This window comes from Prionailurus viverrinus, chromosome B1, assembly GCF_022837055.1.
Source record: "Prionailurus viverrinus isolate Anna chromosome B1, UM_Priviv_1.0, whole genome shotgun sequence".
Lineage (NCBI taxonomy): Eukaryota > Metazoa > Chordata > Mammalia > Carnivora > Felidae > Prionailurus > Prionailurus viverrinus.
Window position 1 is genome coordinate 169,275,629 of NC_062564.1, and position 19,763 is coordinate 169,295,391.

The 19,763-nt window shown below is 37.0% G+C and overlaps 1 protein-coding gene across 1 annotated transcript in view; it reads left to right on the top strand.

The window, feature by feature from the left end:
• Positions 1-14,525, top strand: part of KCTD8 (potassium channel tetramerization domain containing 8) — a 254,940-nt gene extending 240,415 nt beyond the window's left edge. Inside the window, exon 2 of the mRNA XM_047854826.1 lies at positions 13,181-14,525. Within this exon, the coding sequence (XP_047710782.1) occupies positions 13,181-13,641 (461 nt within the window). The 3' untranslated portion in view covers positions 13,642-14,525. The remainder of the gene's footprint in view (positions 1-13,180) is intronic.
• Positions 14,526-19,763: the final 5,238 nt, after the last annotated feature.

Below are 19,763 nucleotides of genomic sequence, written 5' to 3' on the forward strand. Positions count from 1 at the left end.
AGTTCGAGCCCCGCATCGGGCTCTGGGCTGATGGCTCAGAGCGTGGAGCCTGCTTCCGGTTCTGTGTCTCCCTCTCTCTCTGCCCCTCCCCTGTTCATGCTCTGTCTCTCTCTGTCTCAAAAATAAATAAACGTTAAAAAAAATTTTTTTAAATAAAATGATTTTTCTGATAAGATTAATATTTTATTTGGTCTGAAATCCTTGTCTAACAGGTGGAGCTGGCCACCTATTAGAGGGATTATGGAGTCAGACACCCAAACTCTGTTAAAACTTGCTTTCTGCTCCTATTCTCATCTGGTATAATTGGGGCTGGGAGACTTAGTCATTGGCAGTCATATCTGAGAGCTTTTTTGGCCAGATATGTAAAAGCCTTCTCTTTCTCTCCCCTCATCAGTGGTTTATTGTTCTAGGGATTTCCTGTTATTAATCTACCCAGATTACTTGCCTCCCAGCCCTCATCCCTGACTTAGATTATGGACATCGTTGGTAAGGCATTATGATTGGCTGAGTCTACCTTATAAACCCATGCCTACAGCCTGGGGCTTGGGGTCTGTTATATAAGATAGATAGGATCACCAAATGTATTCTCAGACAAACATATACACACAGCCAATAATGACTTTACTCAATTTAGGGTACTTGGGTTGAGCATCAGACTCTTGATTTCAGCTCAGGTCATGATCCTAGGGTCATGGAATCGAATCCCAAATCAACCTGAGTGTGGAGCCTTCTTAAAACTTTCTCTCTCTCTCTCTCTCTCTCTCTCTCTCTCTGTCTGTCTAAAATTAAAAAAAAAAATACTCCATTTATTTAAGTATAGTACAAAATAGAAATCAACCTACAATTTACAGATGTGAAGAATTGAAAACAAGAATACATGTAATAGGATGATATCAATATCTCCAACTTGGCTTAAATAGAGAATGGAAGCAATAGAAGAATGAGTTTGAGAGTTTAAGTTAAGAACATACCATAGAGGGTCTTATTCATGGGGCTAGGAGATTTGGATTGTTGTGGAAAAACTTTGATATTCTCTGAGAACAAATATGTAATAAAAGCTATGTTTCAGTGCTTATGTAGCTGGGATTTTAATATGGATTGTAGGAGGTTGATATTAGAGATAAAAAGATCTCTAGAATGTCATTTCAGTAGATTCGGGAAGAGGTTAGAAGGTGATTACAATAGACTCAATACGAGTTAATGAGGATCACAACTGTGGGGAGGAGACTGAAATGGGGGAATGACTGTGACATTATCAAAGTATGTGCGACAGGATTAGGTGGCTGTTACATGAGCAGGAAATCAATAGGGGGGGTAGGGATAGAAATAATGCAGAAGACTCTAAAAGCTGACTGATTACAAAGATTGTGCTGCTTTTATAAAAAAGAAAAATAGAAAGCATGAGAGGAGGAACTCGTTTACAGGGAAAAGAATATTGAGTTCATTTTTTTGCATGTGGTATTTGAAGCTTAGGAAATGTCCCAAAGGCAGTCAACTCATGGTGCTGCACGGAATGATCAGGTGCTAGACATGTATGTGGACAGACAGTTCTCTGGTTATGTAGATATACCACGTGTATATATGTGTGTAATATGATGTGTGTATATAATACATAATGTATTTATATATACCGTGTGTGTGTGTACATATATATATAAATATGTGTGTGTGTGTGTGTGTGTGTGTGTGTGTGTGTGTAATATGTGCATGAGGGTAGGTGAGTGTGAGTATATGTGTGTGTAGAGAGAGAAAAAGGGTATTTTGTGGGAACATTACTTTGTAGGGTATATTGGGATGTGACATTAGGAGACTATAAACCTCATTATTGCAAATAATGGTTAATTCATATAATTGGAGAAAACAGATTAGAGATGATAACAGTTTTCTAAAATCTTATGGGCTATTAGTTGAAAGAGAAATAAGATGACAATCTGGCAGCACTGCAAAAGATTGTATTTTATTTTATTTTATTTTATTTTATTTTATTCTATTCTATTTTATTAATGTTTATTTATTTTTGAGAAAGAAAGAGAGCATGAGCAGGGGAGGGGTAGAGAGAGAGAGAGACAGAGAATCCCAAGCAGGTGCCATGCTGTCAGCAAAGAGCCCAATGTAGGGCTCGAACCCATGAACCATGAGATCAGGACCTAAGCTGAAATCAAGAGTCAGACAGTTAACAAGCTGAGCCACCTAGATGCCCCAAGAGATTGGTTTTTAATAGAGAAACTTAGATCCTATAATGCAATCAAATAACATCCAGTTGTTAAGGATAATATTTTCACTTAAAAAAATGTCATAACTTAACATCCACTGGGGGCCAGACATCAGACTTGTATTAGTTTCCAGTGGCTGCTATAACAAATTACCACATCCTTTGTGGCTTAAAACAACAGAAACTTACTGTCTCACAGTTCTAGAGGCCTGAAGTCCAAAATCACTCTGACTGGGCTGAAACCAAGGTGTCCGCAGGAACTCCCTGCCTCCAGATGTTCTAGGGGAACCTCTGTTGCTTGCCTCTTCCAGCGTCTTTCTGGTGGCTGCTGGAACTCCTTGATTTAATACCGCATCATTTCAATCTCTGACTTGATGGTCACACTTATGCCCCTTTCTCCATGTGTACTAAATGTCCTTCCACCTCCCCCTTGTAAGAATACCTGTAAGTGACTTAAGATCTAATTGGATAATACAGAATAATTTCACCATCTCAATATCCTTAATCACATCTGCAAAGACTTTGTCATACAAAGTGACATCTACAGGTTTCAGATATTTGGAACGGATATATTTTGGGGGGGGCTGCTTTTTAGCCTAGTCTAAGGCTGTTCCTCACATACATCTTGACTTAAAGCAACTCTAGGAGGGAGGCACCATATTTTTTAAATATATATTTTAAGTGTATTTATTTAATTTGAGAGAGAGATAAGGGAGAAGCAAAGAAAGAGGGAGAGAGAGAGAATTCCAAGTAGGTTCTGCACTGTCGGCACAGAGCCCAACGCAGGGCTCGAACTCATGACTGTGAGATCATGACCTAAGCCGAAACCAAGAGCCAGAAGCTGAACCGACTGAGCCACCCAGGCACCCTGAGGCACCATATCTTTAATCCTTCTTAAGCAGGATACGAAAATGACCTTGGAGATGCCCATAGCTACATATAGCTAATAGGTGTCAGAACTTCACTTGAAACACAGTTTTGCTATTTCCAAAGGTGGAGCTTTTTTTTTCTTTTTTTTTCTTTTACTGTCACACAACTTCACATTAAACTCTGCTCTGAGCTTATATGCTTCCATTTTCCTTTCACTGTAGTGCTTTTGCACGAAGCTGCCTCCATAATAGGCACACTTTTATGAATCTCAAAGTGAAAAGAGGTGGCACTCACATTAAATAGTATGGCAGCTACAAAATGTTACATCTCACTGACCATTGTTAGAAGTACTTGAAAGTACTTACTGGCAGGCAGACACTCAAGATCTGAAGAGATCTGACAAATAAAAATCCCTCAACTGTGACTTTCTGTCTGCAATTGCTACTGCTTCTAGAATCCAAGAGTATTACCCTTTTTTTTTTTGCCCCGTCACAACCTCTTCTTTCCCTGTTGTTGTCAAGAGTTTTTTCTCAAGCCTGAGGCAGCTGTTTAGTATTTATAATAGGCAATGATAATTTACAGCCAGCATGGTTTTGTGTTCACATAAATGTGTTACACACAGCACATCGTAAGTGTACCCCCAGCCTATATTTACAGAGCGCCTTTCTTTCCCCTCCCAGGGCCATCAGATGCGTTGTAGATACAACCTCTCATTAATCCTTGCCAAGCACCGTGTAGGTGTTATGATCCACAGTTTATGGATGTGGAATAAGCAAGAGTAGGCTTGCGTTCACAAATGTGAAAAACAGATAAATTATCCCTCTTATACAGAATGTGACTGTGCAAAGGGAGGTCATTAGAAGGTGACCGCCTAGGCAGGTGGAAAAACACTCTGATAATATCAATTAATAAGGATTGACATATTTGGAAGTGGGAACCTGGAAATAGACAGGTTCTTAATGACAGGGTCCAAGATAAGTGTGAGCATCTTAATGGAGGGTTTTTTGGGTGGGGGTGGAATTGAAGGGGAATTTATTTATTTATTTAAACACAAAAATAATGAATGTGCCACAGAATTCTAGCTCCCATGAGTGAAATGTGGAGGGATGTTTTAAATGTAGACCTCTTACAAGGTGTCTGTAACCATTTCGCATGTGATAGAGCTTCCAAAGGGGCAAGTGAATATTTAGATGCAAGAATCCAGTGCAATCACATAAGTGATGTGGAATTCTTCTGCAGAGAAAAGGAGATAGATTTTCCTCATTATTTATGGTTCCCAAATTATTTCCTTTTAATAATCTCAACGAAATAATATAGGAACCTTCCCAAAGGAAGATTTTTGAATAATTAGAGAGACTATAAGGTCCATCTTAGAAATCACTGCCAAAGGCTCATCTCCTTTGTTTTTTTGCTTGTTTTTGTTACACCTGGTAAGCTTAGTTATACTTGGGTTTATCTTTTTTAGTTAAAAGAAAACAGAAAAAAAAGAAGCTCTTGGGGAATAAAATAAGTCCCTGTGTGTTTAGACATTCTTTTGTAGGTAATACTGATTTCATTTAACTCAATTCTATAAAGAGTTACTGAATTGGTGTGAGCCCAGTCATGGGGTGGTGCTTCTGGAATTTCTGTTACTAATGTAACAGAAATACACTATAGTGTATTCTGTACACTATAGTGACTAATGTAGTTTGTATGTGTGTATTTGTGTGTGTGTGTATGTGTGTGTGCATGTGTTGTGGGGCAGAACACAGGGATGAAAGTTAAAATTAGCATAGAAGGGATTATTATTTAAGACAAAATAGGCTCAGTACTTTGAGATAGATTCAAACAAACTGCTCAGGGTCATTAAGAGAGCAAGAGATTATATCCAAATGTGAGAATGGAAGGTTTTATGCTGAAAACACCATTTGGAGCAGATTCTGAAAGGTATGGAGCAAGGAAGGAATACAGTCCAGTCGAGGGGGGGAGGAAACTGACATGAATCGAGCAAGGCGTTTACCAGAAACAACAAGTATATTTTGGCTACTATATGGGGAGCACTACAAGGTGGGCGGGGATAATCACGTGGGTCACACTGAGGACAATCCTCAATGTCAGACTATGGTATTCAAGTTTCGTTCTGTCTGCAGAATGAGCCATTTAGAAGGTTTTGTACAAGTGAGATACTTGATGAAATTAGACTTCAGGAATATTTATTCAGCAATGGTGCAAAAAGGGTTTGAAGTGGGACCAAAGTGACATCAGAGAACTGGTTAAGAGACACAGTAAGAAGTGATGAGAAACTTGTTATAAGTTGTGGAAATGGGAGCAGAAAGGAAGGAATTGATTCAGGAGCCACTGTAAGGGTAGAATTAACAGGACCTGGAAGTAATGGGAAATAAAAAATGAATCCATTGGGTAGCCAAAGGTGACCTGGGGTGTCATCTACAGAAATAACTAATAGGAGGACGCAGATGTGTAAAATGGAAGGCAATAAGACCACTTTTGAAAACCTCCTCAAGTATATGTCAATTAAACATATATTTTCTCCCACTTTTTTTTTCCTAATGCTACATTCCATTTACTTACTTTATTAGCACATTAGGTGCCATGACAAAACAAATCAGTTCCTGAACTGAGTGATATAAGGAAACAGAAGATACAGTCCCTGCCCTCATGGAAACTATAACCATTTTGAGGAAGAGAGGACACCATTGGGATAGATATTTGTATGGGGTTGATGGGAGCTTTCTTAACACTTGATGGTCATCTTGGTGAACATTTAGGAACCTAAAAGAAACTGAATGTTCAATTGGTAATGAATGATATAGTAAGTAGTAGAAACTGTAGAAATTCAGGGAGGTGAAGATCAGTTTATTAATTTGCTCAAGCAATTACTCTGATTGAGGCTTCATAATAGGCTAGAGAGGTAGTTTCTACCTTTAAGGCGTTTACAATTTAGGGCTGGGAGACATACTGTAAATAAATAAGTACAGTAAAAAGTTAACAGGTACAGGATGGATCAGAAGAATGGACTAGTGACTAATCACATCAAGATGTAAAAAGGAATAATGCAGTGTGTTTCTCTTTTCACACACAGTGGACAGTAGAGTAGAGATAGTAGAGACTATAGACAGTAGAGACTATAGAAAACATAAAGAAGAGTTTAATTTTTCTCATGTAGAAACTAATTTTTATTTTTTCAAATAGCCCTTTACTCTAAGATGAACCCATCTCCTATGTGAACTCTAAATTTCAATGAAGTGTGAGAATTTAACCGATGTATGAAAACTAATGCCCACTCCTTAGATCACTCCAATCACAATTTAATGCTACTCCCTCCTCCTGTCCTAGTCAAACTTCAGATACAGCTGCATTACTGTCACCCTAAACCTGATCTGTGTGTGTGTGTGTGTGTGTGTGTGTCCTTCCTCTTGTAACTAACACTATGCCTGGTACACGGTAGGTGTTCAACAAATGTTTAGCAAATCAAAATGGAGTTTTTTCCCTTTTGATTCAACCGCTTAATACTTAGAGACATGTGGTGCTAATATTTAAGATGGATTGTTTCATTCTGTTCAAGTGCCACATAACCATTCGCACACCATTGGATTTAGTACTACTAAAGGGTAATTTCCCTTCTGGGAATTGTGCCTGTTGCAGATATAATTTACATATTCTGTCTTTTTTATCATCACTAGGCAGGTAAAGAGATTAAAATAAAAGGTTTTTTCAAGTGTGCAGTTGTACACATAGACTGCCTTTGGAAATGCCTGTGTATTCCAAGAAAAAATATGGAATCCCTCTTATTGAACATGCCCATGCCCAGAACTACCCAGAAATCACTTGTCTTTTTTGAAGATGAAAATATTAACATTTAATTTCTGTACTACACTCGCCACCCAAATGACTTAGACAAGCTGTAATTTCCGCCCTTTCGTACCAGTGCAATAAAATTCAATGGAATTAATTGAAAGCCCTGTTTCGCCCTATGTTACAATTTTGGCCCATTGTGATACTTTCAATTTATTTTATTTTGTTTAATGTGATGTTTTTACTACTGCCTTTAATTCACACATCTTAATAAAAGAGAGCTTTTGTGCTTTATTTTCTCAAATAAATTCCTTTTCGGGCATGAAAATTTAATACTTCATAGCCTCTCAGACCTATTGTGGAGAACGTCACAGCGGATTGCTTCAACATGCAGTATCTCCTTTCTGATTATAGCCTTGTGACTAGGTATTACTATATTCTTATTTCATTTTTATCAGACACAAAACTGAGGCCTAAAGAAGCTGGAAGACACCTGCACTTTATGTGTTCGTAGGTAGCCTGTGTAAAGCCAGAATTCGAGTGGAAGTATGTGGGTTCTTCTGTTAGCCCTCTCAATATTCAGATTAACAAATAGACCATGCTATGGCCAAATAGCATGGGTTGTTTTTGCTAGTCGTAGTAATTAACATTTTGGGCATTTATACATGCCAGGCCCCTCCTAAATGCTTTACATGTGTTAGCTCATTTAATCCTGGCCACATCTCCGAGAAGTTTAAATGTAAGGAAGCAGAGGCCCAAAGAAACTCACCCAAGGAAGTCATACCTGGTAAGTTGTTGAACTAGGATGTGAGCCCCGCCAGTCTGCACTGTGTTGCTTTACATGTTATTCTCACTGCTGTGTTTCCACAACAGGAACAGAGTTAATGAAACAAACAAACAGCAACAACAACAACAAAACACTGATAATGTCTTCTAAACTACACTTCCTATCAGTAAACTTAGAGAAAGTTATCCTTGAACCCTGTACTGCTGTGAAGTGCTTTAGGGGCAATTGAATTTGTTTCCACATTTTAAGAGGTAATTTTTATTAATGGTAACTCTTTAGTGTTCGTTATATATTAAAATCTGATTAGAATTTTATTGCCTGGAAAATCCCTTCCTATTCATTATATAATTTAGAATTACTGAAATTTATACCATAAAGGATCTTAGGGACAAACCCCAACATTTTAACCAAAAAAATATCAAATTTTAGAGTGGTTACATGATGGGCACAAAATACTTTCTTAGAGTGGCTTAGCCAAGCTCAAACACAGACCTTCCGGGCCTTTCCCACATTGAAAAAAAATGTGAGTGTAATAAATGAAGATAATGTGTGTGTATGTTGTACACTAACTGTTCCTTAAAAAATAAGGAAAAATTGAAAAATAATAATTGTGGAGAGGCATGCATGACCTAGTTAGCTGACCTGCAGGTCTCCTAGGTAAGTCTGTCATTACCACTGAAAGATGATCAACTCCTAGATGAAAATCCTAATCTATTTAATGTGAAATAGCCAAATGAAAAGATTTATCCAAATACTTTTTAGAAAGTTTCTAGGTATACATATGTAATGTATACTTATAAATAATTAACTCCTTTTAAAGATTAAATCCTCAATAAGTAAAAGATTGGCTTATTCATTGATTTGTTGCTTATTCTAATAATTACTGGTGAACTTATTTATGTGATGCGAGAAAGCCCACCAAATCATGTTTCATTTTCTTAAACTAAATCCAATGCGTGCTTTAAGTCAGGACCAAAATGCTTTTAGGAAGGTCATTTAGGTATATGTTTTATTCTATTACTAGTTGAAGAGACCACAGAGAAGTTTCTGAGACATATGCTGTTCCCATATATGCAGGACTTAGTGCTATTTAAATTACTTTTCATCTTGTACTTAAAGTATTTCATGTGGCTTTGGATCATTGAATGGAATGATATAAAATAAAAGTTTTAAATTATCCCTGGAAGTCTACAATTAGCAGGCATTCCCAAGCAAACTAAGAAACTTGGGGCACTTGGGTGGCTCAGTCGGTTGAGTGTCCGACTTCAGCTCAGGTCATGAACTCACAGTCCATGAGTTCAAGCCCCGTGTCAGTCTCTGTGCTGATAGCTCAGAGCCTGGAGCCTGCTTCAGATTCTGTGTCTCCCTCTCTCTCTGCCCCTCCCCATTTGTGCTCTTTCTATCAAAAATAAGCAAACATTAAAAAAAAGAAAACTAAGCAACTAGAGTAAATCATTATTTCCTCTTAATTTATTTAAATTTTCTTAAATTTCATGTCATAAAAAACCCATAAATCATTGTTATTTTATCTTAGCCCCAATTTGAATCCACTAAGTTATCAGTAATTACTTAAAGTATGCTTAATCAAATATCAATAATAATACATAATATGTTATGCATTATCAAAAATTCTGACATCAATTAAAAGGAGTCTATTTGTTACTCCCATTGATTTACACAGAGAACTGTCATAGTATTCTGTACATTCAAAAGTGTGGACAAAATAAAGTTAAGCACTTTTCTTTAAGTCATAATATAAACATCTGAGCCACTTTGGTCTGCTGATGTGAGCCCACATTACCTAAAGATAGCTTATGAAACGGAAGGAATGAAAAACACAAGTGTATATTTGTTTCTGGTTAATATCTGTACCTATTCTAAGTTCTTAAAAAAAAAAAAGAAGCTCCTAAGATAAATTCAGGTTCCCACTTCCTTCTTTTCAGAGTTTAAAATCTATAGTGGGAGATACTCTAAAGTGTCCATGGATTTCAAACACTTAATGTTATAAAATATCATAAAATAGACTTCGAACTTCACCAGAGCACCTACTATGAACTTCCTCTAGATCCAAACACAGTGCCTGGAATATAGTGGTAACTCAGTACAACTCCATTGGCCAAACTGATTAATGCCTTCTTTAAAGAAGTCTTCCTGGATGTTCTGTCTTATACTACAAGAGCAATTCATTTGCAACATACATACATATATTGCATCTGTTGTATTGTGGGGTTTCTATATGTGTCTGTGTGTGTATTGGAAAGACAGGGAGGAAGCTTATTTCCATGAATAAATTGTAATGCCATTAGGCATAATAATTGTTTGTAATTTATTTAGCTAACACTTGGACTTTATGTAACTCTGTACCCTCCCTAGCATATGTCTTTCAGCATCTTCCTTCCAGTGAATCAAAATGGAATGAAGCATTTGCTCTGGTGGTACCTACTACCCTTTCTCTGTCCTGTTTTCCACTCTGATGTTATTACTTTTCTGCTTTGGTATATTTATCAAATGGTCTATTCCCCTGCGTCTTAACAGAAAATGATTTCTCATCATTCAATTATCCTTAGATATAAATTGGTTTCCCCGGGCATCTGCAGTTAATCCTTTAGTCATTATTGGGAATGAAATCATAGATTCTTCTGTAGGGATTTCAGGTTGAAGTAATGAAGGATATTGACAGGAAGGGTAAAGAGCATTTATTTATATCCTATTTTGGAGTGGCCTAGTGGGCATCATGCTAGTTTGAGGTCACACTCACCCATAAAGATAATTATATAAATAGACTCTGCACCTCCTCCACCACCCAGAGCTCCTTCAGCAAACTCAAAATCTCCTGAGATGGCCTGGAAATCAACGATACACTCTCATTGTTGAGATTTATTGCACTACACCCTTTTGTAGGGTATTTCAATTAATCTCAAAATAACCCTATGAGGAAAGTACTACTACCCCATTTTACAGATAAGAAAATTGAGGCTTAGCAGAGCTATGTATCTTGTTTAAGGCCACAGGACTATTTTCCAGAGAACTAGAATTTGATTCCAGGTCACTAGGACTTTAAACCCATATCCTTTTCAGTATTATTGCCACTAAAATCTGATGTCACTAAAATACTGATCCTATAAATAATGCTGGAAAAGATGGTTAGTTCCGGTGTGGGTCTAATAGTCAGGGTCCCAGAAGAAAGAGAAGGGATATCGTATTGGGTAATTTTAGGAACGTTAATTACTGACAGTTTACAACAGAGTGGCAATACCCTCATGTCGATTACAGTGGACATGGTTAACACTTGTCGACCTGAAGATGTGAACTTCTGTTTAATAGCATTTGGAAATAGGAGTGGCAGAGGGAGGGAGAGAGGGGGAACGTGGAGAGAGTTGCTAGACAGGGCTATGCCTCCTAGTCCAGGAAAGCACCCAGGTCAGAGAAATCTTGGGGGTGGGATGGGGTGAGGGCATGGTCTTGCCAGTCTTTGTCACTGGCTGAATTCGACTGAACGCCAGAAGGCAAGGGAGTCTGAGGACATAGTTTGTGCCCATCAGCCACTAAGGACAGAGGAGTGTTCAGAGTGAACCTGAATAAGGCAACAAGCAATGCTACAAGTACATCTCCTCCGCCCCCATCCCTCAGACCGACTCCCATTCTCTCTTAGCATAAATGAAAACGACAGAGGCTTAAAAAAAACTGCTTGTTATTGTGTTCTTTAATTCACGGTTGCAACGTTCTTGAAATGTATTAGTATGCACGGTTGCAACGTTCTTGAAATGTATTAGTATGCTTTCTTAGTAAGCTTTCACAAGCATCAGCATTTCTTATACTTTTACTGTATTGCAAACGAAGTATGAAATATTAGTTAAGACTTTCCCTCAAATAGGTACATATTCTTTAAGGGTTTCTGTTTGCTTTTGGTTATGTCAATTGAGATATAGTTTACCTACCAAAAGACACCCATTTTAGTTATAAAATTCTATCAGCTTTCATAAATGCCTACAGTCCTATAACACTAGAATCAAGGTATAGAGTTTTTCCATCATTCCAAAAAGTTCTTAAGTATTTTAAATCTTTAATCCTACCCAACTCAAACTTCATCCACTCAAATGTTCAGTATCTCCTTTTGTTTCTTCTGATTTTAAATGGGAAAATTGGCAATGACACCCAAGAGCATGTTGCCCATAGTACATGCTTTTATGAAGAGTATTTTTTTTCAATAAAGTTGGTTTGTTTCCTCACTTTTCTGAGTAGTATAAAGTATTCATACTGCTTATGAACTCATTTAATTATAGTAGAATGAGGAAAGGTTCATAATTTTGCTACAGGTTGAAATCACCTGGATCTATTAAATGGCCCCATGGCCATTAAACTAGGGTGCCATCTCATTAAACTAGGATGTCTGGGGTTGAGACCAAGGCATCAATAATCTAAGCTTTCCAGGTAATTCCATATGTGTCCCAGGTTGAGACCCTATGAATTAGACCAATTGTTCTCAACTCTGTAGAATCGTCTGGGCAGTTTTGCTTAAAAACACTGATGCCTTTCCCCACTCCCCATTCTGATTTATATAATGTGTTTACAAAAGTTGACTACAAGAGAAAAATAAGATTTGAATAACCTAGTTTTCAGTGGTTGGGCTTTAGTTAATCAAGGTTTTATTATAGTTCTGGGTATCTGGTAGTGTTCAGTAAATGTTAAATGGAGGTCCTAATCTCACAGCAGAATCAAAAAGAATAAGATATGCTCCCACTTGAAAATAAACCATTTGTGTGTTTGAAATAATTATCTTGGCAAACTATCACTTTCTGAAAATTGTCCTCCTAGGTAATTTACCTCAAATGATAAGCCTTGTATTTTAAGAAAATACTATATTTCTGCTGGATTTTTCACCATAATAATAGGCACCTATATATCTTACATCACTTTCATAACCCTCTTCAAGGAAATACTGGAAACAAGATTAAGAGACTGAGGATAAGATTTAAACCAGTCTCCCACTTGGAAACATAAACAATGCTGTTGGACCTCTGGCCTCAAGAATACGGCTACTTTGTAAAATAGAGCAATGGTACTTTCTGCTTTTATAGTGGCAAAATATATACACAAAAGACTCCTAGCCCAATAATTAGAACCAAAATGAACAAAGTGTCTAATGAAACAGGTATGGGACTAACAAAATATTTACATATGATATCTGGTTGGATTTCAGGATCTAGTAACTACAATAACAAAAATCGTTTTAGTATAAAGTTATTGATGATCTATTCTAGCAGAAATACTCACTTAAGAAAACCTCCCACACTTGATTGTATAAATAATTAACCAGGATGCTGCATGTTTCAAGGTGCATTACTAGACCTAGGTGGTGTATTCAATCCCTCAAATATAAACGGATACAACATAGAACATTTTTTTTAAGATAAATATTCTTGGTTTAAAATTTTAAAAATATAAAGCTTATTTAATTTAACCTTCCCGCTTCTTATTTAGTTGTTCTCCTTTTTCTTTTTTCTTTTTTCTCATTTTAGGACCACCTCAGAAGATAGTGTCACCTAAACAAGAACATGAAGATAGGAAACATGACAAAGTCACAGATAAAGGCAGTGAAAGTGGGACTTCCTGTAATGAGCTCTCCACTTCCAGCTGTGACAGCCACTCAGAGGCAAGCACTCCCCAGGACAACCCACCCAATGCCCAGCAGGCGACAGCTCACCAGCCCAACACCTTAACATTGGATCGCCCTTCCAAAAAAGCACCTGTGCAATGGATGCCCCCACCCGACAAACGCAGAAACAGTGAACTCTTTCAGACACTCATCAGCAAGTCCCGGGAAACAAATCTGTCCAAAAAGAAAGTCTGTGAGAAGCTAAGTGTGGAAGAAGAAATGAAAAAGTGTATTCAGGATTTTAAAAAAATCCACATTCCAGATTATTTTCCAGAGCGCAAACGCCAGTGGCAATCTGAACTGTTGCAGAAGTACGGGTTATAGTAATAGTCACATTCCTGCAGTATTTCAATGACATTCGATGTTCACTACGGTGTCGCCACCTGACTATATCCTAACAACGGTCAGTGTGATTCTTGCTGCTCTTCCTTTTTGTGAACAGTGGATGTGGGACAGTATTTTCTTTCATTCTTTTTTGTTGTTGTTGTTGTTGTTGTTTTTAGAAGTATGATTTTGAAAAGAGAAAATAAATAAATAAATAAATAAATGTTTAACCAAAATGGCATATCGGACTCAAACCATTTGCAAGAATGAAAGTAAAATGTGCATGATCCAGAAGCTTAGAATCTTGATTTTTTGAACTGTGGTCAACTGGATATGTTTGTCATTTTGTAACTCACCGAAAACAAATCATCATATCACTCCAACTAAAATGACAATATGGATGAAGCAACATCAAGTAAAATGTTAGATGATGGTTTTGGGACCCAAATCCAAAACTGTTTAAATGTTAATGCAATAAAACAAGTATTATTTTTGCATGAACACAATGTTACAAATAAATCACATGACATAGGGAAGATCTGTTTGTTGCTTGGAAAGAAAATTACAAAAAAATAAAGTAAAAAAAAATGTTTCAGGCAAAGCCTATAAAGGTAAACTGTCTAAGAGATTGATTTTATTTGTCTGGATCTGTGACTTTTTGTGTATGTGTATGGTGTTCTGTATGTTAAGATGGTGTAAATATGCCTTATGCTGTTGTGTTATGGCACTGACATTCATCTATTAATGCTAGTCATGATTATTTCTGTGAAATGAGTCCTTACATCAGGCTGTGAAAATTGGTATAATAATGCTCTGAAAGATACTATTATCATGTTAATCAAAATAATTGAGGGAAATGGTAAAAAGCTTTATGTATTTATTAAAAAAAGGAAACATATTGGAATTCCTTGATTTCTATTGACTCTTCTTTGAAAATACTCAATTGTCACATTGTCTTCAATATTCCTTTAAAATCTCAAGCTGGAGAATGATTTCGTTCAACCATGATGTTGACAGGTTAGAGTTTTAACATAAATCAAAATGGAGTCCAATCCAGATAGCCCTGGGATTGATTAATAAACCCTTAGCCTGCAAGAGAAAAAGACTTCATCTAAGAATGCACTAAAATTTTATTTTAGCTGACAACCAGATTGAAAGCTTCCCCCAAAACAATTGGGAAGTTACCTCTTGCAAATTAAGAGACAAAAACGTTAATAGCAAGCTGAAAGGTCAGCCTGAATGACAAGTGATTTCTTTCTGATTGCATATGTGGAAATAAGCTTTCACAGTTTTTGCCTCACCATTTCTATGGAAAGAAATACATAATATCATGGAATTTTACTAAAGAATAGGATGAGAGATGGTAAAAATATCTTCAAGAATTATAGAGCTCATCTCCTCCGTGGTTAGTTTATACAAGCTGAGCAGCACTCGTGGTATCATTTCTTTAGTACAATATAGGGAGATAAGCATTACTGACTTCAAATTCTTTTATCTGCATACATTTTTTAATATAGCCTTAGGTTTCACACTTACTATTAAATAAAATATCATCTACAGTGGACTATTGAAGAAAACCCAGATATATGATTGACCTTGAATTACCTATAAGACTTTAGGGAGTTGCTGACCAATTCTGCATTTTATTTTGGGAAGGTTGGGAGTCCTGCCATGGCTTGATGTAGCTGCAACATGCTGGTTAAATGAATAAGGCTTGGTGGTTAGGTTGCCACAGTTTAAAATTGTTTAAAGTTTATTTTTGAGAGACCGAGAGAGTCAGAGCACAAGCAGGGGAAGGGCAGAGAGAGAGTGAGACGCAGAATCCGAAGCAGGTTCCAGGCTCTGAGCTCCGAGCTGTCAGCACAGAGCCCCATGCCAGGCTCAGACCCACAACCCATGAGATCATGACCTCAGCCAAAGCAGATGCTCAACTGACTGAGCCATCCAGGCGCTCCTACACTGCCACAGTTTAAAAGTCCCTCCTCTTATGACCTGTGTGGTCTCAGGGATAATGGGGATGATATCATAGAAAAGACTTAACTGAGGTAATTGAAGAAAAGCATCACCACCACTCCTGGAGATTGAGGGAAAAGGAGAAGTGGTGGTCTTTCTAGAACCCAGGAACCAAGGCTATCAGATGGGGAATGTAGAATAGAGAGGAATAAGTTGTCCAGTAAGAACTGTAAGCCACTAAAGAATCACAGTCACTTCCCAATGCCTCCCGAAACAAAAAGAGGGTGGGGGGGGGAATTATCCTGGCTTCCCACATTCCAATATCCCATCAATGTTCTCCATTGTTCTAATATAAATGGAAGCCAGTGGCAAAGGAGCATAGGAAATGTAATTTATAAAGGTAATCATCTTGCTATACAAAGCCCAGCAATGGAGGGCAGGGAATAGAGCTGAAAAACACCTTACACCCTGCTCTATTTTTTCCAAACATAGAACTTAAAATAGAATTGCAATGACAAGAACTTAGTAAATGTGGACTATTTCAGATCTTCTTATCTCTATGTCACAAGAGAAGTGATGACAGTAGGAATGTCTATCCTTTTAGTCCTTAGTAAATCAGAACCCATTTCAATAATAGTGTATTGAACACTTGCCATACACCAAGTTGCTCAAAGGTTATCAACACATTCAAGAAATATGAATTGCCAGCTATTACCTTTGGGAAGAAACTTAATGGTCTGATTCTCCCAAACCATTGTGTTTTCTCCAGAGGCTAGAATCTGACTAGCCCCAGTTGGGGTTACAAGGGTATCAAGGAAGGCGGTTAGATTGGGGACACTTCCTTAAAGAAAAGGAGACTCCAGATTTAAAGATGAGTAGGGCTAAAATTGATGGGTAAATCTCCCTTAGCAAAGAATCAAGAGATAAAATCTGGAGAATCACCAAAAGCCCAAAGTGCTGGAAGCTGGTACTGAAGTTGAGTATTTATGGAGAATAAATGTATTTTGGAGCTCACATATATATTTTTTGAATATTTATGGAGTTCACATGGTATACCTTTCTTTGGCATAGACACTCAACTTGTGACCTGATATCTTATTGTTGTTATTTTAAACAGAAATATATTGAATACTAAGATGAGAAAAGGAAATGAAAAATAATTGTGAGATTTTCAATTTTGGAAAAATGGACTAGACACACTTTTCGCTATTCTGCCCACTTAGTACAACTAAAAATCCTAGACATTATATACAAACACACTTAAGAGGCTCTGGAAGGCTGAGAGAAGAAGGAAGGCTAAGTAAGGATATTGCGACCCAAAGAACAACAGGGTAATGAGTTTCCTGGGTTTTCTTTTTGCATCATATATCCCAGTCTTGGAGCTGAAAAAGCACCTAGTACTCCAGAAACAGTAACAGGTGCAGAACACACACACACACACACACACACACACACACACACACACAGAATCCTGCTCTCTAGCCACAGTGCTAGGAAAAGTACAGCTTAGCAACTTAGCAAAAGAGAAAACTTTTAGATAATAACTACTGCGCCTTTTCAGGTTGCAGATAAATTGACACAATTGCATTACACACCAGTTTTAAGGCTCCCCACTTTTTAAAAGACTTGTTTAGAGTAGTTTTAGGTTCACAGCAAAATTGAGAAGAAGGTACAGAGATTTCCCCCACACCACTACTCTCATACATTCCTAATCTCCTCCATTATCAACATCCTCCATCAGACTAGTACACCTGTTGCAACGAATGAACCTACATGGACACATCTGATCTTTTTCCTACATTGTTTTTCCCTTTCCAGATGTTGTACAGTCAGACTCGAACAGTACATAGACTTTTCAGATTAACTTATTTAAGTTAGTAATATGCATTTAAGTTTCCTCCATGTTTTTTTGACTTGATAGCTCTTTTCTTTTCGGTGCTGAATTAATTATATTCCATTGTCCGGATGTCCTACAGTTTATCCATTCACCTACTGAAGGACAACATGGTCGCTTCCAAGTTATGGCAACTATGAATAAAACTGCTGTAAACTTCCATGTACAGGTTTTGTGGGACCTAAGTTTTCAGCTCCTTTGGGTAAATACAAAGGAATGTGATTGGTGGATCATATGGTAAGAGCATGTTTGGTTTTGTAAAGGATCCATCAAATCATCTTCTGAAGTAGCTGTACCATTTTGCATTTCTATCCATAGTGAATAAGAGTTCCTGCTGCTTTACATCCTCACCAGCATTTGGTATTGTTAGTGTCCCAGATTTGTGCCATTCTAATAGATTTGTAGTAACATCTCGTTTTAATTTCCATTTCACTGAAGACATGTAATGTAAAATATCTTTTCATATGGTTTTTTGCCACCTGTATAACTTCTATGGTGAGATGTCTATTAAGATCATCGGCCCAGTTTTTAATCAGGCTGTTTGTTTGTTTTTTTATTGCCAAATTTTAAGAGTTCTTTGTCTATTTTGGATAACAGTCCTTTATCAGATATTTCTTTTATGAATATTTCTTCTAGTCTGTGGCTGGTTTTATCATTTCTTGACATTGTCTTTAACAGAGTAGATGTTTTAAATTTTTTAAATATTTTGGTGAAATCCAGCTTATCAACTATCTTTCATGAATAGTGTATTTGGTGTTGTATCTAAAAAGTCATTACCATACCTAAGGTCATCAGTTTTTCTTCTGTGTTATCTCCTATCCAGGAGATTTGTCATTTTTCATTCTAAATTTAGGTCTGTGATCCATTGTTGTTTTTTTTTTTTGTCTGAGACTCATTTGAGTTAATATTTAAGGGTATGAGATGCATTTTTTATATGTGGATGCCCAGTTGTTTCAAGACCATTTGCTCCATTGCATTTCTTTTTGTTTATCAAAGATTAGTTGACTATGTTTATATAAGTCTATTTTATTCCATTGATTTATATATCTATTTTTTTAACCAATACCATACTGTCTTCATTACTATAGTTTTATAGTAAGTCTTAAAGTTGGATAATGTCAGTCCTTTTCATTCTTCTATAAAATTGTGTTGGCTACTGGGTCTTTTGCCTCTCAATATAAACTTTAGAAGCAGTTTGTTGATATCCACCAAGAAACAAAACAAAACAAAACTTTTCTGGTATTTTGCCTTGTATCACATTGAATCTATAGATCAAGTTGGGAAGAACTGACATCTTGGCAATATTGCATCTTGTATCCATGAACATGGGATATCTCCTTCTATATCTATATCTATATCTATATCTATATCTATATCTCATCTATCTATATCCATATCTAATCTATATCTATACCATCTGTATCTATATCTATTTTTTTAACTTGACAGAGAGAGAGAGAACATCAGTGGAAGAGAGGGGCAGAGGGAGAGGGGAAGAGAGAGAGAGACAGAAAGAGAGAGAATCTTAAGCAGGCTCTACTGTCAGCACAGAGCTGACTTGGAGCTTGATCCCATTACCCTGGGATCATGAGCTGAAATCAAGAGTTGGACACTCAACCATCTGAACCACTCAGACACCCAGGATTATCTCTCTATTTAGTTAGCTCTTATTTAATTTAATTCATCAGATTTTTTGTAGTTTTTCTTATATAGAATTTGTACCAATTTTGTTGGTTTTATATGTAAGCATTTAATTTCAAGGGTACTAATGTAAATTGCAGTGTGTTTTTAATTTCAAATTCCATTTGTTCATGGCTGGCATATCAGAGCCCCCCACTTTTTGGATAATAAAATCCAAACATTCTAGTATCACATTATAGACCCTCAATAAAGTAGTTTCATATCAGCTTAACTTTCTTGGGCAACAAAGCACTCCCAAAACTTAGCAACTTAAAAACAATAACCGTTTATCAACTCACCATCCTGAGGATTGACAGTTTGGGCTGAAATCAGCTGAGCTGTTCTCCCACTAATATCACATGGCTTATTCACCTGGACAATTTACTGGTAATTGTCAGTTGCTAGATAATCTATAATGACCACACTCCATATTTGGCCTTTGACAGGCTTCAGTCAGGGTGCCTCAGTTCTCTACATATCCTCTCCAGTAGTCTAGCTCACATTTATTCACATGAGGCGAGAGCTTGTAAGGCCTCTGGAAGCCAAGCTCCAAATTCATACTATATCACTTCCCCTGCACTCTATTGGTCAAAGC